This window comes from Lissotriton vulgaris, chromosome 5, assembly GCF_964263255.1.
Source record: "Lissotriton vulgaris chromosome 5, aLisVul1.2, whole genome shotgun sequence".
Taxonomy (NCBI): Eukaryota; Metazoa; Chordata; class Amphibia; order Caudata; family Salamandridae; genus Lissotriton; species Lissotriton vulgaris.
Window position 1 is genome coordinate 996,330,236 of NC_141693.1, and position 24,995 is coordinate 996,355,230.

Sequence of the window (24,995 nt, forward strand, 5' to 3'; positions counted from 1 at the left end):
TGCATGGATCATGGGGGGTTAAAGAGGGGGTCGGCGAACATTTACCCTGTTTAGCGCCACTGAGAAACATTAGTGGCCAGAAAATAACAGCTGCGGGCCCTAAACTTGAAATATGCATTTCTAATCCCTGAAAAACTGTGAGTGGTGCATCAAGAGGTTACCCACATCTTCGCTGCAGCAGCAGATGCTTGGACCCGGGTGGAGGACAACAGCTGTAGTTGGCCATCTGAGCAGGAAGCCCCAAAACAGGGAAATTGGAGTGTGCCCAGACTCAGACATAAATCAAAGGCAATTCTGATGAAGGCCCAAGTAGCGACAGAAAGGACAATGATAGGGACGGAACTGCAATGCACATGCTTGATACCCTGAGCAACAGATGGGCTGAGTTGCACACATCTCCGAAGATCAAGACGACACATCCAAAGACTCTTTGAACAGTGGAGAGACTGAGGACGGGCCAGTGGTGACACCCATGACTGCTGATCTGCTCGGGTGAGAGTGTGGGGACTGGAGCGACTCCAAGCACTAAATGGGCAGTTTAAAATTTCCCATGGGCCCATTCTTCTGGGGGCATCTAGAACCACTGTTGGATGAGACAGGGGGCCCATGCCCTCACACAGTGGTGGACACCAGGAGCTCCTGTTAAGAGAACAGTCTTGTTTAAAGTTTTGATTGCAAAGTCAGGGCAACAGGCATCTTGTGTATTGGGTAGGTGGGTAATTATAAGTCTGCAACACAAGTTGATTGGGAGGGTGGAGTTTTGGATAAGTAGTATCGTTGTTCGGAGACAAGGGAAAGACAGTATGAGTCCCGAAGGGGTGGGACCGAAGGGGTGGGACCGGAAGACACTGCAAAGAGTCAAGGATTTAATGGAGAGTAACAATCCAGGTGGCTTGGGCCAAGGTTTGACCCTGAAGATTCTCTCCTTGAACGTCAATGGCTTGGGGACAAGCGAGGGGTGGTAAGAGGATGCTTGCTTAGACATGACCCCAACTTAGTCCTGCTGCAGGAGACCCACCTGCTATGTAATAATTGTTGATTTCTGGGTAAAGGCAGATACATATTGTTGTCACTTAATGGGGTTTACGGGAATCCATAGTGGAGGGAATATTGGTCCACTGATCCCTGCCGCTGAAGGTAATCACACCTGGGTTGATCGAACGGGTGCCAGTCCGCAATCCATGGCAGGTGCTATGAAGAGGACACGGTTCTTGGGTCATAGTATTTTCCAACAAGCTTACAATTTTTAGGCCTGGAGCCCATGTGATCCTGGCAGGCAGCGCTCCGGGTGCACTGACCATTATTGGGGGCACCCTCAACTTGACTCTGCAGGGGATATTGATCGAGTGATGAGAACAGGTGACAGGCCGAAGCCTGGCTTGCGACTGGCCACCTGCCTGGAGGCCATGGGCTTGGTCGACCTGTGGCTTGCAACACACCATGGGAGATGTCAATACCAATATGCAGCCACATCCCTGGGAGCTATGTTCTGACTAGATTATTTCTTGGTGCCCAAACATCAGATGTGTAGATTCTCTGTCACCGCGTTTCTCACCTGAGGCATATCTGACCACTCCCCGCTACTAACCGTGGTCCACCTGGGTGGCCCAAGTCGGACAGTAGCATTGAGACTGGACGCCTGGGAACTCAGAGACAGGGACATCAAACAGCTGGTAACTACAACCACTGATAGATATTTCGCAGAAAATTAGGGCTCTGTCCAATCTGCAGCAGATCTGTGAAAGGCTTATAAAGCAGTCCCGAGAGGTCAGTTAATCGCACAGAGAATAGGCATGAGAAGGGATAGAGAGAAGGAGTGAACTGAGAATAGAACAAGGAAAGCAACCCTGCCTTGTGATATAATGGTCCTAACAGTAGGATCCAAACAATATATATGGGGTGATTAGTCTAGGAGCTAGCATTGCACATAACAAAAATTGGGTCAATCCAAGTATACTCAAGAGAAAATATTTAGAATATATATATATTTTTATTTTTTTATACTCTTTGAATTGAGGTAGAAAAAACGTACAAAAATAGATTGCATTTTAAATCCACATAATATTTTTTAGAACATCAAAAGACATACATTGGTGAGGGGAGGGATAAAAAGAAGGGAAATTCATCCTACTTTAGGACCTACCCAGTAACAAACCACACTTCAATCATACTCTCATACTCACTGATTTCAAATTTAATCTACCTAATATTCTACCATTCAACTTTCATTCTTCCATTCATTCCTATAGTCCTGGCGTGTGCAACACAGAGATGGTAAATTTGTTGCATAAATCAGGATGTTATTCCAGGCAGATGACATTAATACGGGTCCTGATGAATCTAGGACAGTGTGCCGTATTCCTGGAAACACAAGCCGACGCGCGTTTCGGTGACAGGCCAGTGGGGCCACACCTTCGTCAGGGCTGGGAGTTGTTAACTCGGAGGGGAAAGAGTAAAAATCTATATTAGAATTCTAGTCTTAAAGACATAGATACTCGTGACCAGATGTCCTACGTAAGGAGGAAAATGCTTTCTGCTTCCATTCACACTGGATACTGATGGTAGTGGTCCTGAGGGGTTCTTGGGAAAGCTCTCCGGCGGTAGTGTAAAATTAATTAAACTCCAGGGAACGAGAATATGTAGTTCCTGAATGGATTAGCTATCATGGAGCGCTATACAATGAAACTGGTTCCGTGAACGATAGGCCAATAGTCGTGGGTTAGGAGTAAACCCGCCGTATAACCAGCTATTTTGAAGAGCAGGTAGCTATCAGTAGAAGTTCCGTAAAAAGATGGAGCATAACGCCGCCGTATTTTCTGCTATGAGGGAGAGCGGGTAGCTGTAGATGGAGCTGCCTTAAAGAATTGGTAAATCGTCCTTAGATGGGGTTCCGTCGACTCAACGGCAGTCCTGTCTCCCGTTGCGGTAGGTCGACCCGTTTCCTTTTTGTTTTCTTTTTACACTGTCCTAGATTCATCAGGACCCGTATTAATGTCATCTGCCTGGAATAACATCCTGATTTATGCAACAAATTTACCATCTCTGTGTTGCACACGCCAGGACTATAGGAATGAATGGAAGAATGAAAGTTGAATGGTAGAATATTAGGTAGATTAAATTTGAAATCAGTGAGTATGAGAGTATGATTGAAGTGTGGTTTGTTACTGGGTAGGTCCTAAAGTAGGATGAATTTCCCTTCTTTTTATCCCTCCCCTCACCAATGTATGTCTTTTGATGTTCTAAAAAATATTATGTGGATTTAAAATGCAATCTATTTTTGTACGTTTTTTCTACCTCAATTCAAAGAGTATAAAAAAATAAAAATATATATATATTCTAAATATTTTCTCTTGAGTATACTTGGATTGACCCAATTTTTGTTATGTGCAATGCTAGCTCCTAGACTAATCACCCCATATATATTGTTTGGATCCTACTGTTAGGACCATTATATCACAAGGCAGGGTTGCTTTCCTTGTTCTATTCTCAGTTTTCTCCCCCTACGGCCTGCCTACATCCTTAAAAGCCCATCGGGGAACCCCCTTCTTTCACTAATAGAGAGAAGGAGTGTCAGAAGCTTGAGGAAAAATTGCCGCAACGGTAAGCCAAATATGTGGCTACCCCAGCTCGAGACTGGCCCAAAGGGTAGAAAAAGGTAGTTGGGATTGTACAGCTCTTGTACGTCAGGAGGTGAGAGCCAATGTCCCAGCCACTCAGGCCAGGTTATACAAGGTGGGCAATAAAACTGTAAAACTCCTCACATTGTGGCCAAGAAAGAAGGGCAGAGATGGGTTGGAGGGATCAGAACAGAGGTGACTGGGCTGAGAGAGACCCCTCCCAAGACATCGCTCGGCCATCTGCAACATATCTAGAGGAGCTCTATTGAGCGGGGACCACTCCTGATCAGGGAGATTTGGAAGCCTTTGTTGAGGATGGAAGGCCCCTCATCTCGACCCTGACCACGTTGAGATGCTAGACAGGGAGCTCACTGAGGGTGAGGTGGCAGCAGCTATCTCCCAATTGAACAATGACAAAACTCCCAGTCCTAACGGCTTTCCCATAGAAATTCTTAAAGTGTTACATCCAAAGTGGTAAAGTCAATGTTCTCTGTGTTTAACATGACCAGGAAGCTGGGTGCCCTGCCATGTGACCTCCGAGAAGCCATGATTATCCTGATCTACAAGGAAGGGTAACCCACAAAAGATTTTGCCTTCCATTGGCCGATGTAGTTGATTACTGTTGTTATTACTGAAACAAAAATCATGACCATGATTCTGGTGAACTGTCCCATACTGGTAGTTGACTTACTTATCATCCCAAACCAATCTGGATTTATTTAATTTGCGGAGGGTTGCCTGGCATGCATTAGGGAACTTCACAATTTGAGGGTTCTTCTGGCCTTAGACTCAGAGAAGGCCTTAAACTCCATGGAGTGGCCTTAAATGATGGCCATACTTCACAAGATGGGCTTTGGACCATATTTTTTAGCCTGGGATGGCCTACTATGCAAAGATCCTGTAGCAAGAGTCAAGGTCAACAGGGTCCTCTCACAGAGCTTTAGGCTGTCCAGAGGCACCCAACAGGGGTGCCCGCTCGTGCCCCTACTATTAGCGTTTGCTCTTGAACCCCTGGAGTCGTAGACGCGCAATTGCGTGGTCCCTGCTGGGACTCAGGATGGGAGGGTGGCATCTCATTATATGCTGATGATATCCTTATTTATTTTGCGGAACCTCCGCATTCTATGCCAAGAATCCTGAGCATTCTGGAGATTTCTGGGACCTGCGTGGGGTTACGCATTAACTGCCACCAATCAGTGGCCTTCTCCATGGGAGTGGGGGATCCAGGAAAACATGATGAAAATCCTGGATGCCTATCGCAGTTATGTAGAGCAATGGAGAAAACGTCCACTATCAGTCCTGGGCTGAGCAGCCCTCTATAACATTATCTATTTGCCAAAATTCTTATAAATTTTGCAAAACACCTGCTTCCCCGTACCGGATACTTTCTTTCTTAGTCTGGACAGTGTCACAACCGTGCTGCTGTGGGATTCTAAGAATTGCCCTCTCACTACTGACAAGATGCCAGGCAGAGAGGTGCATTGCCCTTCAGAATCTCCGGTTCTATTATTGGGCCTCACAGCTGTTGATTATAAATGATTTGGCCTTTTCGTCCCAACAGTAACCCTCCTTGAGGGCGGACCATACTGTCACAGCCCCAGAGGGATACCTCACCTGACTTTATGATGGGAGAGGGCTGCCCTCCCTCAACTCTCACACAGAAACGGTGGTCAATATATGGAAGAGGGCGACGCATACACTGGGGTGGAGAGGAAGATTGGCACTTGATACCCGGCTATGGACTAAGACCTTCTCCTTGGTCTGGGCGAGTTCGAGGGACATGAAAAGTGGTACCTTTTGGGGATCTCCCAACTGGGTGACATGTGGAAGGAAGGTACAGTGATCTCATTTATTGATTTGCAAGCTGAATATGAACTCTCAGGGAGGCTATTTCTGAGATATCAACAGATGTGATTTATATTGGGTAAGTTTGAGGCCCCCGGGCGGGGGAGGTGGAAGAGGAGTGTCCACTGAAATACAGGGTACTGAGTTACCCCTGACATAGCAAGCAGTGTCTCGACTGTGCTCCAAACTCTTGAGCAACAGCTTTCCATCACTTGAAGCTTTGATAGAGAGATCGGAAAAGGATTTGCGAAGAAACGAGAAGGGTGACTGGGAACAGGCATGCAAGTATGCCAGAGAGGTCACGGCTCGGGTGGGATTCCGTTTGATTCAGTTAAAAATCCTTCACAGGGTAAAATATACACAGACCTGCCTTTACCGTATGGGTCAGACTACGGACAAACACTGCCTGCGGGGCTGTCTGCTGAAGGGCGTACTGATGCATTCAATCTGTGAATGTCTAAAGATTAGGGCACACTGGAAATGGGTGTGGATAAAACATCAGAAGTGTTGGGCTATGAGGTGTGGCTCACACCCCAATTGGTTTCACTAGGCATCAGGGGCGAACCATACCTGGACTGCAATGCCCAGATATTCTCCAACGTGACTCTGATGGTGACACATTGAGACCTACTGATGTACTGGGGGGGGTACTAACTCTGTCTACCATACGGGAGTGGAAGGAAGGCATGGATTGGTGTATGGGGCGGAAAAACTGTTGTACCAGGCAAGAGGTTGCTCATGCAAATTTGAGAGGGTCTGGGGTCCCTGGAGGGAGTTGAGGGTAGAGGAAGAGTGAGGAAACGCGGTAGGTATCTTGCTAAAGGAAGGCAGATCAGGCATAAGCCACAGGATAAACTGTAGGGTTTTGATATTGCTGTGAAAAAAGAAAGGAAAAAGACTCTGGCTGTTGCATTTGTGTCGCGCCCCGGTCGAGACCTCCGGAAGACTGAAGCAATGATTATTATATGTTTTTTTCACATGTCCTCGACTGTTGGTGAGGTATGTTATATTGATTGTTTTTCTCTGTGAAAACGGAATAAAGAGATATTTTTTAAAAAAGACTGTAGGAGCTTTTCACTGCTAGGACATGCAAAACTTAAACCCACATGTCCTACTTTTTCAATACAATGCACCACTGCCCTATGAGCATTTTAGGCCTACCTTCGAGGTCACTTATAAGTATTACAAAGGAAAGATGTATATTGCCAGATTGAAATGGCATCTTAAAACTGCACTACAAGCTGCAGTGGCATGCCTGAGAAATGTTTCAAAAGGCTACTTCGGTGGGTGGCACGAGTGGCCCTAGGTAACTATAGTACCATTTACCAAGGACTTACAAGTACATTAAATGTGCTAATTAGGTGCATGTCATTTGTGCTCTATATTAGGGAGAGGGCACAAGCTCTTTACCTTTGGTTAGCTGTGGTAAAGTGCACAGAGTCCTAAATCCAACTGAAATGAATTCAGCAAAGGAGTGAAGGCAAAAGGTTTGGTGTTGACCCTGCAGAGAGTGCCAGGTCCAACAGAAACGTTCTGTGGAATCTGCAAAGACTTACTAGATCTTTATGATTGTTGAATCCTTGAAAGTTTCAATCTGCACTGTATTTAAATATTAATCTATATGTTTACCTGTATACTGCTTCCACAATATGTCAGTGAGACACAGTTCCCTTCAGGTCCTTAACTATTGATTGTTGACCTTAAAAGACACTGTGTTGATAACAAATGCATAGTTCAGTTAAACCAGTTGGTATATTAATATGGGTTTGGCTATTTTGCCATATGACATTCCAACGTATATGGATCGTGTATGGTTCAGCTTGCAATGTTTTTCTTGTACAACTTGCACATTGTTTAATAAACGAGACAGCATTAAAAATAAAACAAAAAGCTGTAAATGGTATTTGAAAGGCACATTGTGGCTATTATTTTGAAATTGCTTTAATTGTGTCATTTTTTTTAAAAAGCTTTCATGTTTCTTTTGTTGCAGGACATAATGGGCTGGTAGCGGTACGTATTTCGATCTTTTCTATTCCTGCGTGATTTGCTTACCTTTATTTGCTTCTGTTGGAAACTTTTCAACGTGTGTAATTTCTAGATGAGTAAATAGTTATTTTCCATAACAGATAACAGTTCCAAACTTTAAAACATGTGTCAGCGCGCTACCTGCGGGCCGGGAAGCTCTTGGAGTCTGGGCAATTGCAGCGATAAAAAAAAACCTACTGCTAACTGGAGGCCTCTGTTCAGACCTGCCTTGCTCAGCAATGGCTTGTGGTAACATTCAGTTTAAAAGGAGAAAATCTACAACTAACAATGGGGTGGTTGCTGCCTAGTTTATGGTCTAATGGAGTTAATTAAGTCATATATGTAATTCATTGAGACGTAACACCAGTAGCGACTGGCAGGGAATGAGGGGGTAGGGGAGGGGGCAGCAGGGCACAAAATAATAAAATTTAAAAAAACACTTACCTCGTCCGCTGTCTCTTCTCTCCTCCGCTACTCCGGAACTAGGAAGCACCTAGGCGCCCCATAGCCAATCACATGCTGCAATGCAGTGTTGTTATTGTTCTGAACACCGTGGATTGGCACTGGGATGGGAACTGGGGGCCTTGGGCATGTTCCCCACCAGGCTGTGTAATGCAGACTCGTGGGGAAGAAGCAGAGAGCGCAGGCTGGTTTGCCGGACCAGGATGGCCTGCCAAGCAGTCATGCTCCCTTGGGAGTGTGCAAACCCCTCCTCCCCCTGTGCCCTTCAGCCTTGCCCCACCCTAACCCAGCCCCGAACCTGCTAAAAATCAAATTATAATAACTATGTTATCATTTTATTTTTCCTGCTCAAAGAGCAGTGGAGCGTCGCTCCTCCGCCTTCGCGGAGAAGCCGCCCCTGCATAACACAGGTCAGTGGAAACTTGCCCAGACTTTTGAATGTAAATACATTCTCGCACCCATAGGGGAATTGTTCCTTTTCATTGTTTAATATTTTGAGTTGTCACCTCACAATGCAGTGGGCAAATTGGGATTCAGTAACTTGTGGCTATTATAAGTGCATTAGGGACGGCCTGTTCATCGACCCACGTGGCTCATGGAATCCAATAAGTGCTAAATAAAGGTGCACTGGATATAGGTACTCTAAAGGTCTTTTTTATGGAATTTTGGCGTAGAGCAGCGCAGCAAGGCACCTTGCTGATCTGCCCTCAGCCAAAGTGGAAGGGCAGGAATGCACCATATTTAAGCAATATGGTGCATTCTTGTCCTTTCTCCCTGAGCTAGTGCCTTTTCTGCAATCTAGCGCCAAGGTAGACACCCGTGCACCAATTTGCAATGGTAACTCTCGCACAAAAATAATACTAAGAGGCGTTTTCCTCTTTGTATGTCTTCTGCAGCACACGTAGAAAGAGGAAAAATTAGGAGAAATAAACATATTTCTACTTGTTACGCCTCACCTTGAGAGGCATACAGATTTTGTGCTGCCCCAGGTTTACATAGCTTTGTACATCTGGGGCAGCTTCAAATTCCATGGGTGTTGCTTAAGAAAACCCACCCATGGAACGCCTCCTGGGCGCAGATTAGGGTGACGCAGCACAAATCGCTCATGATTTATGAGGCACAGGGTGGCTTTGCGTGGCTTTTTAAATTGAATGGAGAGCACTGTGCCATGCAAATACCACTTTATGGTGTAAAAGAAATGCAGGGCTCCCAAAAATAATCTTTGTATGTATTCAAGGTCTGCCTAGTACTGCGTGTGCAGCACTTGCAAAATCCCCCCACACCCCCCACCTCCCCCACCCAAGCAGATCTCGCCTGTGAATCGAGGTTTGGGTATGCTATGTATATGTGCAAATGTGCATGCAACTTTTTGTGAATTGTGCGCTCCCAGTCCAAGTGATGGGTGATGTCCTTCACCCATCCCTACAGCTGCAAACTCATTCATGGATTGAATGACTTATGTAGTCAGGTTGTTCCAGTGTGTAAGAGTAAGATTTGGTTCTATTGTGTTTGATAGGAGACGATCAAGTGTGGCGTTGTGTCACATTGTAACCAATATCTTTGCCTTTCCAGGCAGCGTATCTGCAGAAATCTGGAGTGAACACAGTAGTACTGGAGAGACGTCACGTGATTGGAGGCGCTGCAGTCACTGAAGAAATAATACCAGGTACGCAGTGCATTATTTCACTGAACAATTGCAAATTATGTGTTTGCAAGTAATTTGAAGAGACAGCATGTTTTCAGCGGTGTGTCCAACAACTCCCACAATGGCCACCTTCAGGATTGCAGGCAGATGTGACATAGTGCCAGAGCATGCACACATTATGAAGAAACGCGCTATTATTGGTGCAGATAAACACCTGCAGCCCTTCTCTTTCTTGAGTGATTTGTGAGTTTTTTGAGTTTGTGCATGGTCATCTCGAAATGGCTCCCACAGATCTGCACCGAATTGTTCCAATTCCTTGATGCATTTCAGCATTCTCCTTCATTTTTGACTACCAAAGCTCTTTTCATTAGGTGGGGGCACTCTCAGGTGGGTATTGTTCAGGGTGGAGTCAGAGGGGCCGAAGTAAAGCACAGCAACGTGCCCATTCCTCTGTTCCATCTTAGTCAATATTGCTTTTCTAAATCACACCTTTATTTTGTCTGCATAGTTCTTTGTTAATGCTATGTTTTATGATGATGAAGGATAGATTTATCAACACTTTGCACCACCACATGGACTTGCAGCAGCTGAGTGTTGGTAGAGTATTTGATTTCCTGCATACCACTTCTTTTGCACTAGGAAGTTGCTCTTGCTGTAGCCTAAATAGCTGTTTGGGCCACTTTGCTCTTACTTGATGTCAAGGGGGTGTTCCAAGGACAGTACTAGGATGTTACCACGCTACCACCCACAGTATTAATGCAAAGCGGTACTCTTTCTATACCAAACCTATGCAGGACAAGGTGTGTTCATGGTCTAAAAATAAATGCCGCCAGTTAAATGTAAGGACATTTTAAGAATACATTTCAAAATATGTGTTTATGTTGCTGAGTGTAGATAGGGGCCATGGCTCTTGGGGCAATGCCTGGAGTGGGTCTCTATGCACTTTGCCTCCCTCTATTATGGTAGTTCATTTAACATGCAATCTTTGAGGGTGTAAACAGTATGCTTCTCAAGTCAATTTTGTACCATTCTGGTAATACGATAATAAGTGCCTTTACTTCAATAGAGTTGTGTATTTTTGATTTAACTAAGCTGCTATGAGGTAATGCAAGTGTTGATGTTTGTGTTTGTAATGTAAAGTCTACGTTTGAATCCTGGCTTGGACTTTGCAAACAAATAATGTTTCCATATTCACTCAGTATTTTTTGTCTGTGCCTCAGAATGGCCATAATCGTTAATAGTCACTACGCTTCATTTTCTCAAAATCTTTCCAAGTGAAGAAGACAAGGGTTTTCAGTGTTCTGTGGCATGATGTTTGTCTGTGGTCCCACCTGAACATGAATGAGGCAGACATCTCTCTCTTTATACACGAATTTGCACAGCAATGCATTTGTGAAACATCCAATTTTGACTCTTTCTCTGTAGCTTTTGCCTCAGCATGGTTTTTGTGGTCCTCTGTCCTGCAGTATTCAAAAAAGAATTGCGCTATAGACATTGCTGCTTATTTCGTGCACATCACGAATCATCACAGTATAAGAACAATTATGTTTGAAAGATGATCACAGAAAGTGGTAATAGTATGGAACTGAAGGTATGCCATAAATGCATCTTTTTCTTTTAGGTTTCAAATTCTCCAGAGCCTCATACCTGCTCAGCCTCCTTCGTCCGCAGATTTACAAAGACTTGGAGCTAAAGGTAGTCCTAGAATGAAAATGGTTTTAAACTATAACATCCACAAGATATATGTGTTTATTCTGACACTACACAACTCTTCTTGGGTCACCAGAAGGATTCAGTGTGACCATTTTTGTCCATATAGAAATCACGTTTTCAGGAACATGGGACATGCCTGATGCACCGGCGAGTCGTATCGCCCCAAAACAGCAAAAAGAAATATAGCAGTTTATGGCATCAACCCTCGGGATGTAATTTAACAGAAAGAACATATTAGCAGCTCACACTGAGGAGGTAGTTAAGATATTGCCCTTTTCTAGTTTTGCCTTTTTATAAACCTTTCTCTGATTGGGCATTGGTTTGAAGTGTGCTGGCTGGTTGTGTGTGTGAAAGGGCGGGGCCCACCAGAGTGACCTGCAGTTGAAAAGCAGAACTTCCCTGCCAGGAGCTTCCTGCTACTTTCATGATACTGGTGTATCTTGGATCCCTTTGCTGTGCGAACTGTCACCCCCACCTCAATGGCCTTAGTCTTCATTGTCCTTTTATCGCTGCTGCAGTCTCTGGATTCCACCTCTTCCACTTCAACCAGGCCTTGTTGATGAACATTTATGTGGTGCCTCCAATTTTACGAGGTGCCTCGAATGAGGGGGATGGTAGGACGAATTCAGAAGAAGCACAATTGTGCCCAGTCCCAGCAAAGGGCACCAGCCAGCAAGGTTGTGTCATCACAGCAAGGATACTAAGGAGTTGTAGTAGCTTTTTTATAGTGATTCCTAAGCAAATTTAAATGCAGAACTGCATTATCAAAAGCGTAGCGTGGTATTCAATGGCGGGGTGCTTGGTTGGCAGAGTATTGGACTTGCTGTCATCCTAAGAGGAAATCATGTTAGTGTAGTGCATGAGCGACCAAAGAGATGCTCTAGTTTTATCTTGGAGCGCAGCAATTAGCGGTGTAATGGGGAAAGGTATGAGAGAGCTAGACACACTCAATCAATGATTATATTTATCTGGGTTTTATAATTTGATTTTATAGTCCCATGCTAGAGGTGAATGCAGAAAACCTTTATTTTTCAACTTTTCTTTTCAATCTGTTTAGGATCTATGTTGTATGCCAAAATATGCTAACAATTCTTTCTGTACTGATACATGAGTGGAAACGGAACTGGTGGTCTAATAGTAGTTTGTTCTCCTCATCAAAAGAGGAGATCTGGGAGAAGTCTGCTCTTTTTTAATAATTATCCAAGAAATGGGTCATTGGAAATTAGTCTGTAGTCTGCTGCGTATGATGGGTAATGTTTATTTTCTTGAAAAGTGGTCTGATTTATGGAGGCCTTCATTTTGAGAGGGAATGTTTATGTATCTTTGCAGTTGTTCCCAACATTAATTTTCTTGGATTCAGCACATGTATTTAAGGGAATGTTTTGAAGATTTTTGTTGGGGATGGGTCTGCTGAATATCATGTAGGGGTTGCTTGATTTGATTAGCTACCTAAATTCAAAGTCGGACCACAGGAATCAAACTGGAGGTTGCTGGTTGCTTTTGCCATTTGTTCTGTTAATCCTCATCTATGTGTGGTGCATCACTGTTGTTCTGTTCCTAATGCGATGTTCTTGAGTTTTTTATTCTTTGTCAATTGCATCACACAATGCGTGGAAAGCGATGTGACAGAACTGGTGCATTTTGGGTAGTGGAATTCTGCAAGACTCTGATGTTTTTCTTTCCATTGGTATACCATATTGGTTATGCATGTTAAGTAATACTGTTGAGTACCGATTTGTGTGCTCTGTTTTGACATAGAAGAAGGCTTTTATCATTCTTGTCATTAGACCTTCTTCACTGGTGCTGTAATAAGCCACGTTCTGTGTTCAATGCATTTTCTTAGTTTGTCTATTAATTTTATTGATCCATGCAGTACTTTTATTTGCTTCCTATTGATATCTTCTCTGGTATTCTGTACGTCCAGGTCGTATGTAATCTGCTTGTAGAATTCTGCTAATTCTGTTAATTGTCTGTTGTGTGAGTCCTTTTTAGGTCTAGCATTTGAGGTCTCTTGTATGTACTTTAGTATATACTTATTATATACTTACATGTGTGTGTACTTTGTGGGCTCTGGAGATCAGCCCTAGAACTTGCCTGCTTCCGTGTAGGGACTTTTTTTTCTGTTCAGCTGCCTCTATTTAACTGTCTTGATAGAAAACGACTAGCAGTGGTCACAAAAATACCAGAATAGCTTTTTTCTGAGGGACTTTATTTTTTTATTTTTTTATGGCAACTGCCTGTATTTAACAATCTTGATAGAAAATGGCAAGCAGAGGTCAGTAAAATACCAGAATCACTGTAGCATTCTCTAGATTCCAGTTTTTAGAAATTGTCTTCCACAAGCACCCGTAGACAATACTATTTTTTCCAAATCTTGTATTTTTAGTGACAGGACCACCGAAGGCCCTGATTTTATATTAAAAACAGAGCTTTGGGCTACACCATTTCCTGCTGAAAGGCAATATTTATCTCCATGTGTTCCCAAACCTGGTGTGTCACGCAGTTTGGTGCTTACTTTCCCTCCATGTTAAAGAACAGTAGCTGTTTCAGCACCCAGGCTAATGTGCTGCATAGCTAAATACATATAAGGTCCCAAAGGCGAGACCAATTGCATTACAAATGCTTGTTAGGTATGGAACCAGTGTTTTGAAATCTATGCAAATAAGAACTGGCAAATCTTAAAGGTCTGGGTTCAGTCTGGCAAACTCATGAAACAACATTTGTGCATGTTTGTGTATGCATGCGTTACAATATTTGAGACAGAATTATTGGTGATGGTGGTGGCAATGGTGGTGCTGTAAAGATGATAATGCTGCTAGTAATGGTGTTTGTAGTACTAGTGGTGCGAATGGCAATGGTGATGGTAAGGTGGAAAATTGCAGTGGTAATTGTAATAATTGTATCAAAAGTGGTGATAATAGCTCTGCTAATATCTCCATCTCCATAATCATTTACGAGAAGGGTACTGTCCTGATACAGGGTAAGAGCGATAACCTCGAGGTCTTCGACTCCCTCTCCCTCGCGCTAAAAAAGTCACCCTTGCACAATACACGATGCAGCCTGACCCCTCCCCTCAGCCCAATGAGCCTTCCTCAACAAAGGATTCAGAAAAGGGGGTGGTGATGGACAGAGTTTCTGAATTAAGCAGAATACCCCTACCCAGTCTCAACAGATCAGGGCTTGATCCATCACCGTTTTTTAGCTCACTGCACCATCCCAGCTCAGAACCTGGCTACATGCAAATTAGTCTGTCCCTGTCCCAGTGCATCATGGGAACAGGGCAAACCAAACTACCAAGCCAATTCTTTCACTGGAAAGGAAACAAGCTTCCGGGGACCGGTTTCTGGCATTACAGCCGTCATCGGCCCGGCTTGCTTGAATCCTGATGGTGCAATGAGCAAGGGACTCACATCTGAGTATACCCTTCCACACTTATGGTGGACAAAACGATTCAGAAAAGGGGGTGGTGATGGACAGAGTTTCTGAATTAAGCAGAATACTCCTACCCAGTCTCAACAGATCAGGGCTTGATCCATCACCGTTTTTGAGCTCACTGCACCATCCCAGCTCAGAACCTGGCTACATGCAAATTAGTCTGTCCCTGTCCCAGTGCATCATGGGAACAGGGCAAACCAAACTATCAAGCCAATTCTTTCACTGGGAAGGAAACAAGCTTCCGGGGACCAGTTTCTAGCATTACAGCCGTCATCGGCCCGGCTTGCTTGAATCCTGATGGTGCAATGAGCAAGGGACTCACATCTGAGTATACCCTTCGACGCTTATGGTGGACAAAACGATTCAGAAAAGGGGGTGGTGATGGACAGAGTTTCTGAATTAAGCAGAATACTCCTGCCCAGTCAACAGATCAGGTCTTGATCCATCACCGTTTTTTAGCTCACTGCACCATCCCAGCTCAGAACCTGGCTACATGCAAATTAGTCTGTCCCTGTCCCAGTGCATCATGGGAACAAGGCAAACCAAACTACCAAGCCAATTCTTTCACTGGGAAGGAAACAAGCTTCCGGGGACCGGTTTCTGGCATTACAGCCGTCATCGGCCCGGTTTGCTTGAATCCTGATGGTGCAATGAGCAAGGGACTCACATCTGAGTATACCCTTCCACGCTTATGGTGGACAAAACGATTCAGAAAAGGGGGTGGTGATGGACAGAGTTTCTGAATTAAGCAGAATACTCCTACCCAGTCAACAGATCAGGGCTTGATCCATCACCGTTTTTTAGCTCACTGCACCATCCCAGCTCAGAACCTGGGTACATGCAAATTAGTCTGTCCCTGTCCCAGTGCATCATGGGAACAGGGCAAACGGTGATGGATCAAGCCCTGATCTCTTGACTGGGTAGGAGTGTTCTGCTTAATTCAGAGACTCTGTCCATCACCACCCCCTTTTCTGAATCGTTTTGTCCACCATAAGCGTGGAAGGGTATGCTCAGACATGAGTCCCTTGCTCACTGCACCATCAGGATTCAAGCAAGCCGGCCCGAAGACGGCTGTAATGCCAGAAACCGGTCTTCAGAAGCTTGTTTCCTTTCCAGTAAAAGAATTGGCTTGGTAGTTTGGTCTGCCCTGTTCCCATGATGCACTGGGCCAGGGACAGACTAATTTGCATGTAGCCAGGTTCTGAGCTGGGATGGTGCAGTGAGCTAGAAAACGGTGATGGATCAAGCCCTGATCTCTTGACTGGGTAGGAGTGTTCTGCTTAATTCAGAGACTCTGTCCATCACCACCCCCTTTTCTAAATCATTCCTCAACAAAGGAGGCAACGGACCCCTCTCGCGCCCCCTCCGAGATCCCCCCTTGTCACATACTGCTACTCTGCACCCCAAATAATGATTCCTCCCTCTCTGACAGACGACCCTTCCGACCTTGCCTCCCCTCCCACCCCAACCAGCCATCCAGAAACGAGCAGTTCCTCCATGCTCAGCCTCCCCACAGTCCCTCCCCGCCCCCAAGCCAATCGAGGCTTGACTCTCGTCCTGAGCCAGTACTCATCCTACCCATGAGCCCTCCCAGAAACAATCTGGGCAGCTCCTCCTTCACCAATGAAAATGGCTGGGCCCCACCCCTCTCCCCCTCGGGCAATGCTGCCCCTGACACCCTCCCTCCCACCTTGGATAACTTGACGCAACTCCTCAGCCTCCTAGAATCTCAGCTTGAAATCCTGATACGAGGCTTGAACGAAACCCTATCCATCCGGCCACAATCCGAAAGCCCACTCGACACACTCCTGCTCCGCCAATTCTCTCCCAACCCCGAAGGGGTCAGGTACCAGCCCCCCATGGGCCTCATGTCCCCCCCAGATTCTGACCCTCGACCAACAAATCGGGGAATGAGATTTGCTCAGAAAGACCCAGATGAGAAAAATCCACACTTTCCTCTCAAAAAGCAGCTCTACTTGCCTCAAGCTATGATCCCTCCTGGAACTCCTCCCCCAAATCCACACTTTCCTCTCAGGATACAACACTACTAGCCTCAACCTATAACCCCCCATGGAACTCCTCCCCCAAATACACGTTCCAAGTAATTACGGGAGTTGGAAGAGAACAACCCCCTCCAAGAGTCCCTAGACCCCCAGCTCACCTAACCTCCCTACCGAGAGCCCAATCTACTATAAACAGGAACGAAGAAGGTCCCCCCATTAAACTGCAGATCTGCTTCTAAACATGCAACAGAACTAGCAGAAGCCATCCTCTCCCATGATATAGATTTAGCTTTCATCACAGAGACCAGGCTAAACAATCTCTCTTACCCCAGCATGAATATGCTGGTGCCTCCCGGATTCACAATGATTAACAAGTGCATAGGGGCGGGGGCATAGCAATTATTCACAAGAGCAACATTTCCATCACTGAAATTACCTCCTGCTTGTATAGCTCCTTTGAATGTCTCTCAGTCAACATCAAGACATGTGCTAACAGGCCATTACTTTGCCATCTCCTGTACCACCCCCCAGGCAACTCCAACGAATTCGGGGAACACCTCTCCAACCTGATTGCGCACTCAGCAACTCTAACAACATAATTCTTGGTGCCCTCAATCTAAGATGGAATGAAACAAAAAAAACACTCATTCAATCTCTAAACAGCCTAGTTCTAGAAAATAATCTGACCCATCATTGTTCAGAGAAAACACAACGTAGAGGAGCAATCCTAGACGCAATCATTACTGAAAGCAACACAATCACCATCGACCACACTATTTCCTTAGACTGGTCAGACCACCACATCATTCTTTTCCACATCAACGTAACGGTCCTAACTCAACACCCCAAGCAGGACCCTCCCAAATGGGTCAGGAACACAGCTCAGATCCCGCGCGCTGACCTAGAAGAAAGAATAAGCTCACTCCTACCCGGCACTATTGATCACCTTTCAACTACCAAACTCACCTCTGTATGCAACTCCATTATGACGCTCACCCTGGACCACCTCGCACCCCTGAAACTAAAAAAAATCCAGGATCACTCCTTCCAGATGATGGTTCACCACTGACATCAATGAAGTAAGAAGATATCTTAGAGCCTCAGAAAGAATCTCGAGGAACAACCCTTCTGCCCTTCATCGTGATCAACTGCTTGCAGCCCGCAGGAATTACAAAGAGCACATTAAGAACAATAAAACAGATTTCTTCTGTTCTGCTTTAGACACTGCAAAAAAACGACCCAAAGAACTCTTCAATATCATTAGGAATCAAACATCCAAGCCTACGAAATCCTCAATATTGGCATCCAAAGAACGATGTTACAACTTTGCCTTCTTTTTTAACGACAAAATCGCCAAGATCGATCTCTCTCTTGGCTCAAATCTCTCCCCCTCCATCGAGATCAAGGCGTCTGAAAGTCAGGCTAGCGCTTCCGTGAAACCCCAAAAACACTGGTCCTCCTTTATTCTCATTCAGGAAGAAGAGATAGTCAATCTAATCTCCAATGCCAAACCCTCTTCCCAAGCCCTGGATCAGCTACCCCCCGCCTGGCCAAAGACCTGAAGCTCGTCCTAGCCCCACTATGGCGCAAGATCGTTAACAACTCACTGAGCTCTGGAATCGTACCAGACTGCCTCAAAGTAGGTCAAGTCATGCCACTACTGAAAAAAACAGGGCTAGACACTGAGGATATGAACAACTTTAGACCTGTATCGAACTTACCTCTTCTGTCCAAAATCCTGGAAAGATGTGTACTCCCTTAGCTGACCCAACACCTGGATAACATCAATATCCTAGATCCCCATGAATCGGGCTTCAGAATAGGCTGCAGCACCGAAACCACAATCCTCAATGTCATAGATGATCTACACAAGTCACTTGACTCAGACCAATGCTACCTTCTCATCCTCCTAGACTTATCGGCCACATTCGATACAGTCGATGACAATCTGCTCCTCAAGATCCTACAAGAAAGGGCTGGTCTTGAAGAGATGTTTCTCCACTGGTTCTCTTAGTTTCTCCACAACCGCTCTCAATAGAGGTGTCCCACAAGGGTCAGTGCTCTCCCCTTAGCTTTTCAACATTTATATAGAACCCCTTACCACACTACTCAGGAATTCTAACATCCCTTTCCACATCTATGCGGATGATACGCAGCTATATCTGGAAACCACCTCCATTGACGACACCCAGAGACTCAATAACACGCTCAAAGAGGTTCAACACTGGCTCACAACCAACCACCTGAAACTCAATCAAGAGAAAACGGAAGTACTCCTCATCTCCAACAGAGACGAAAACCCCCAAATTGAAGAATGGCTCAAAGCCATTGATGCCCTCAATAGTACCCTCACCCCTCCGGATTTGGTAAACCACCCTAGACCCGAAACTGGACATAAAAAAAACATAACAAGATCCGCCAAATGTGCTTTTCTCAACTTGAAATTACTGTACAAAATAAAACCCTTCCTCCCCTCGAAGGATCTTCAACAAGCCACTCAAGCACTGGTGCTCTCCAGAATTGATTATGGGATTGCAGCCCTGACTGGGAAAGCAAAATCACACCTAGCCCCCCTGAAAACAACCTTCAATGCTTCAGCCAGAATGGTCACAGGAACTAAGAAATTCGATCACATCTCTCTTGCACTCAGGGAACTAAAATGGCTCCCAATTGAATTGCGAGCCAGCTTTAGAACAGCCTGCCTCACGCATAAAGGCCTGCACACAGGCAAACCGGAATACTTGGCTGCCAAATTCAAAAGGGCCGGCCAATCCAGGAACCTCAGGAGCTCCAACACTCTACTACACATCCCACTGAAAACTCTTAAGCAAAAAACCACAGCCAAATCATTCGCTGGAAACGCCCCAAAAATCTGGAACTCCATCCCCCACATCAGAACGATCCCCTCATTCCCTAAATTCAAGAACCTGCTCAAAGTCCTCTTCTTAGACCGCTCTCGAGCTAAACGATAAGAGCCAAGGAAGCACCAAGACGGCTCTCCATCTTACCGTAATTTTGTGACTGTTGACACTGACTCGGATCTAGATAACATCTTGGTCACCCGTCCTGTTCTACCATAAAATTTGGATTGTATATTTGCACATAATTGTACATGCTGTAAAGGGCTTTGATACCCTCGGGTGCAGCTAGCGCTTTATAAAACTCCTAAAATAAAAAATAAAATAAAAAAGTAATAGTAATGGTAATGTGGAAAATGGCAGACGAATTGTAATCATTGTATCAAAGGTGTTGATAATAATGGTGTTAGTGGTAATGGTGGTGATACATTCCCTGCCCCCCCACCCCACCTGATCTGCAGGATTTCTAACCCTCTGGAGACAGGACTTAGTCAATGACGGAATACGTTTTAGACATCCAATTGGACTGCAACACATATAACACTGCCTGAGCAACACTGCGCAGGAAATATATCTGGTAATGATAAGAAACATTTCTCAGTCCCACATGATTAGTTCAGGGATACAGTTGAACACCAAATCAATATTCCTTATTTGATAACAGCCTCAAAATAGCAACAAGAAACAGAAGAGGAACCTTTGAGGCTTTACAGGTCCTAACATCCTCACACCTTAAAGCTATTTCTAGGTGCTATGCTTAATGTTTGCAGAAGCAGTAAATATCAAGCCTGTGTTTTAAGTGTCTCAAGATGGAGTGCAGATCATACCTGTTTTTGATAGAGATATAGCAACTCAGCTATTCTCTATCTCAATATTCTCCGGGTATTAACAAGCAGTGCTAAACTGTAGGTCACCAATCTGCGTTGTTCACAGCGCGGCCCCCGACATGGCTGGCTGACACTGCAAACTGGTGTGATCGCTGGCTTGATAGCCCTAGTGAGATGTCCCTCTAGCTTAGGGTCAGATACCTTGATTTTTATAGTATCTCATCTTCATATTTATGAAACATAAATGCACTTCCAGAATTAAAAGTATCAACAAGACTAAACAATCATGGTGAAAATGTGCCATCTCGATTCACATAATGGTTATATGGTTCTATAACTAAAAATAATGAAAATATGTCAACCTATATAGTGAGATTCCATGATGTTATGGCATTGAATATAAAGGAAAACCTTAAAATATGTCAGACTAAAGAGTAAGCATAATGCGAACATTTCTGTGCGTGCCTAAACACTTTGTCAAAACAGATAAAAGACTCTGAAAGCAGGCATTGGATAAAAATAGAAGAGGCAAAAACAGAAACTGCCATTGTGTTTATGACATCCCTGGATCGTTAATTGAGATTACATTTTGAGACATTTACATCACCATAGAATCATTAATATTTAATGTGTGTGTATATATACATATATCAGCTCTAAATCCGTGTAGTACTAAGGATGTACTCATACAATTCTGGACGCTTGTATCAAATTTATTGTGAAGCTTCCCCAACGCGTTTCAGCTATAGCCTTGGTCACGATTAGGGATTGAAGCTGACATTGCCATTTACAAATGTTGGTATTCAACTTAAACAACCGACTTGTGCTGATGATAGGTTTACACGTACTGAAGGAGAGCGGCCTCCATCTTTAAACATGGATCCACCATTAATAAAGCATGGCTTAGTTACAATCGTATACTGTAATTGAGTACTAAACAGCACTAGCCAATAATTGCAAAACAAATACATGCATAGTACAAACAAAATCTTGGTTTTCATAACCCATCTACATAATAACATGGGTGTGTTCCCGCGAATTGAAATAATGCGTAGAATAGTGCTGGCCCACCAATGCGAAGATGTCCACACAAGTAACACTCACAGTGGCAACAGACAACTGTACATGGTGGTTAATGCTTCCCATATGTCTATCTCTGTATTGATATCAACCAAGTACGGCATGTGTGCGTGCATTGCCAAAGTGCCCAACTGTGTGCCAATAGCATCACAGATGCATGGATTTACACGCATTAGACATGATTTAGGCATCCGTGCCTGTAAGCACTTCCTTTCAGATTCACTCTCTAACCTTGACCAAGGCTACGGCTGAAACGCATCAGGGAAGCTTCAAAATAAAATTAACACAAGCATCCAGAAGTGTCTGTCCCTTTGGTACATTGTTCTTCATTTCTTCTAAGGACAGCAGGAACAGTCCTTTCCCTTTTCATGCTGGAAAGTGACTTAAACATTATTCACTCTTTCCCAATCAATGGTGCAGTCAAGTAGTTTCCAATGGCAGGGACTGCGGGCTTTCATTTCTTTACTAAAAGAAAGATAAGAATGCCACAGCCAATGAACAGAAGAATTGTTGGAATCCCACCAAACAAACTTGAAAACAGTGAATAGAAAAACCATGGAATAAGTCCAATAGCAGTCTTAAAACAAGCAGTCGAAATGCCATGTCTAATGCTTTTAAAGAAGTGCACGTCAGTTGTCTTCTATGGCTAGAATGTTGTGTTCACAATGTCTTTAAAATGAGTAGGATACTGGATTTGCTGTAAAAAGTAAAATGCAGGTTGTTTGTAAGTCAAAGGTTTATGCTGTTGAAGTTAGAGGACCTCATTCTGCATTATTATTGCAAGAAGTTTGTTTCATTTATGTAGGCACATATATTTCTAAGAACACTTCCAGGGGGAGGATACAAGGTTATTCTACAGCATTTAGGGTGTCTCATACAGTTAACATATATGGTTTGCCACTGGTCATTCTACAACATGTTTAATATAGAATTAACAAATAGGAACTGCTATTCAGTAGTGTGTAGTATGCTGGAATGGATGAGTTGGGGCAGCTAATAATTTACAGCTTAACATTGGCTTCATATGGTTACAGGCCCCTTGTAGAGTGATGGAATTGCAGAGTAGTGCGTGACCTAAAGAAGTGAAACAACCAGCTGAAATATGAATGTCGGAGTGTCTTGGGTGTAACGGTAAAATTAAAACATTAACTCCCACATGTGTGGAACTTAGGAAGGTCTTGTGGTGCATGACCTGCTGGACATACTACATTTGGCGCAGCTTGATCAGCATGTCAGCCTTCCCACTCATCCGGCCAGCCACATACTTGACCCCATTTGTACCAACTCCCCCGTTGTTCTAAGGGATCCTTGTCTGGTTTCATGGTCGGATCATTTCATATCCTACTTTTCGTGGGAAGTGTCTAATGCTGAGTCATTGGCGCGCTCTTGCCGTAAACCAGCTTTTGGCAAAATAGACCCACTCGAATTCAGTCTGGCCTTGGAAACTTCTAGGCCTACTGTGACAGGGGAGCTTGAGGAGTGCTTGACAGGGTTCACTGGCTGGGTGTCTCAGGCAGTTGCCAGTGTGGCCCCACATTGGTCCGTCAGATTGGCTTGGGAATCTCCTTCTAAACCCTGGTTTAACTCTACCCTTAGCCCCTTAACTGCTCCGAACTTTCCGCACCAGTGCGGAACGTTTTATTGAGCGGGCGGGCCGCGACGGCCAACGGACGTGCGCAGCACTACAAAGGTAGTGCACGCGACGGCCGTTGGCTGTCAGAAGCAGCCATGAGGGTAAAGCTGCGAAGCATGAATGCAAGATCCTTGAGCGGGCTTGGCCAAGGAGTGGATACTGCCCAGCAGCCAAGCGGAAGCTCAGAGATAAGCAAAAAACATACTATGAAGCTATTACGCTGGCTAAAGGGCAATCCTAGACTGCCTTAATCGAATCTACCAGTAACAACTCCAAATAATTTTTTGCCATTGCTCAGAGCTTCACGTCCCCTTTGGCCCAAGCGTCTGTGACTACATCTTCACTTGCTTGGTGTAACACTCTCTCCTGCTTCTTTAGAGATAAGATTCGGACTATTCAGGCAGCGTTAACACCCTGTGACAGCAGCAGTGGGGAATTTCCGGGGTCTCAACCTGTTGATTCTGCTCACTCACTGTCGGTATTCAGTCCGGTCGATCCTTTGGAATCTCTCAAGATCCTTAAGGGTCTCAAGTCTGGTTCACCATCTGACCCCTGTTCTGCCAGAGAGCACGAACATAGAAGTGAACTCCATTATTAACATGTTACTCCATAAAGCTGTTGTACCACAGGTCAGGAAGCAGGCTAAGATCCATTGCAGAGACTCACATATGACATGGCTCATGCAAGGGGCCATTTCCCTGCCTATTACTACCTTCCACTTACACGAGTGTCAGATGTATAAGTTCTTGGGTAGATATGAAAAAATGCACAATGTTATGTTACATATATTTATAACACACGCAGATACTCATGAGTGTCCCAGCGCGAAGCCTAGTGGGGTATGGAGAGAGACTATCAGGCAAAGAAGTATGTCTTTAATTTCCTTTTAAAAGCTACTGGGTCCTGAATGGACCGCAAGACGAGAGGAAGGGCAATCCAAACCGCGGCCACCTTCACTCCAAAGGAGCTGCCCCCTAGCCTCTGATCCTTGAAGCGAGGGACCGGGGCAAAGCGAAGGGACACGGATCGAAGGGCAGGCGAAGGAACATAAAAAGAAAAAGTAGCGTTGTATTTCTAACTCTACACATGCAAAGGAATGCAACGTTCAAATGCAACAACACAATCCCTTTGAGGTCCGGGCTCTAGTAGTTGTCAGGCTAATCCACCCTCCTTCGTGTAACGTGTTCAGGGTTATTCCCCATTCATTGATGGCTGCATCAGGGAATGGAAACTATTAGGCTGTACTCAAGAGTGCTTTCTTTTGGCCTTTTAAGAACTTAGTCAAAAGTGTCTATGGTGCTGCATCACAGTTTGCAGTGAGTTTCCTTGGGGCCCAACTGGCCCAGTTTACATCTTACCTGCTCTTGCAACACAGAAGGGTTCAGCAAAACAGCGGGGGCCTTCAGACGTGCACCTGCGAGTCCTCCTCAGGTCAGAGAAGTCGGGTTGCTCGCAGCGCAGGCTCTATCTCCTGAGTGGCGCTGCTGGAGATCTCCCTAATGTTGGAGCAGCTCCCTGCTCGCAAAGCCACTATATGTTGACTTTCCTCAATGGGCAGGAAGGAATCCTCTCTTCAGCTCCTGACTGGAGCCAGCAAGGGTGATACGCTTACCACAACATCTCCAGCAGTCCCCAGTGGTGAGTCAGGGTCCGTTCCCTCGCAGTGCATGTCCAACCTTCAGATTGTAGCCTCAGTTTATACTTCGGGCAGCGACTGGAATCCTTTTGGCAACATTGGAACCGGCAGCCCCTTCTGGCATACTTTGTTGCTGTGGTATGGGGTTATATGGGCACAGGCACTTCCAGCACTCGTGCCTTGGCCCATACAGTTGCACGTCTTGCCTCTACTTGA

At 44.8% G+C, this 24,995-nt stretch overlaps 1 protein-coding gene across 3 annotated transcripts in view; it reads left to right on the forward strand.

The window, feature by feature from the left end:
- The window catches only part of PYROXD2 (pyridine nucleotide-disulphide oxidoreductase domain 2), a 529,340-nt gene that overhangs the window by 143,452 nt on the left and 360,893 nt on the right, over window positions 1-24,995 (forward strand). For 2 of the 3 annotated variants that reach the window (XM_086922607.1, XM_086922606.1), the window contains exons 2-3: window positions 9,522-9,615; window positions 11,216-11,289. In XM_086922607.1, the coding sequence (XP_086778733.1) occupies window positions 9,522-9,615; window positions 11,216-11,289 (168 nt within the window). Of the gene's footprint in view, window positions 1-7,452; window positions 7,473-9,521; window positions 9,616-11,215; window positions 11,290-24,995 lie in introns of all 3 variants that reach the window. The other variant, XM_086922605.1, reaches the window with a different exon arrangement.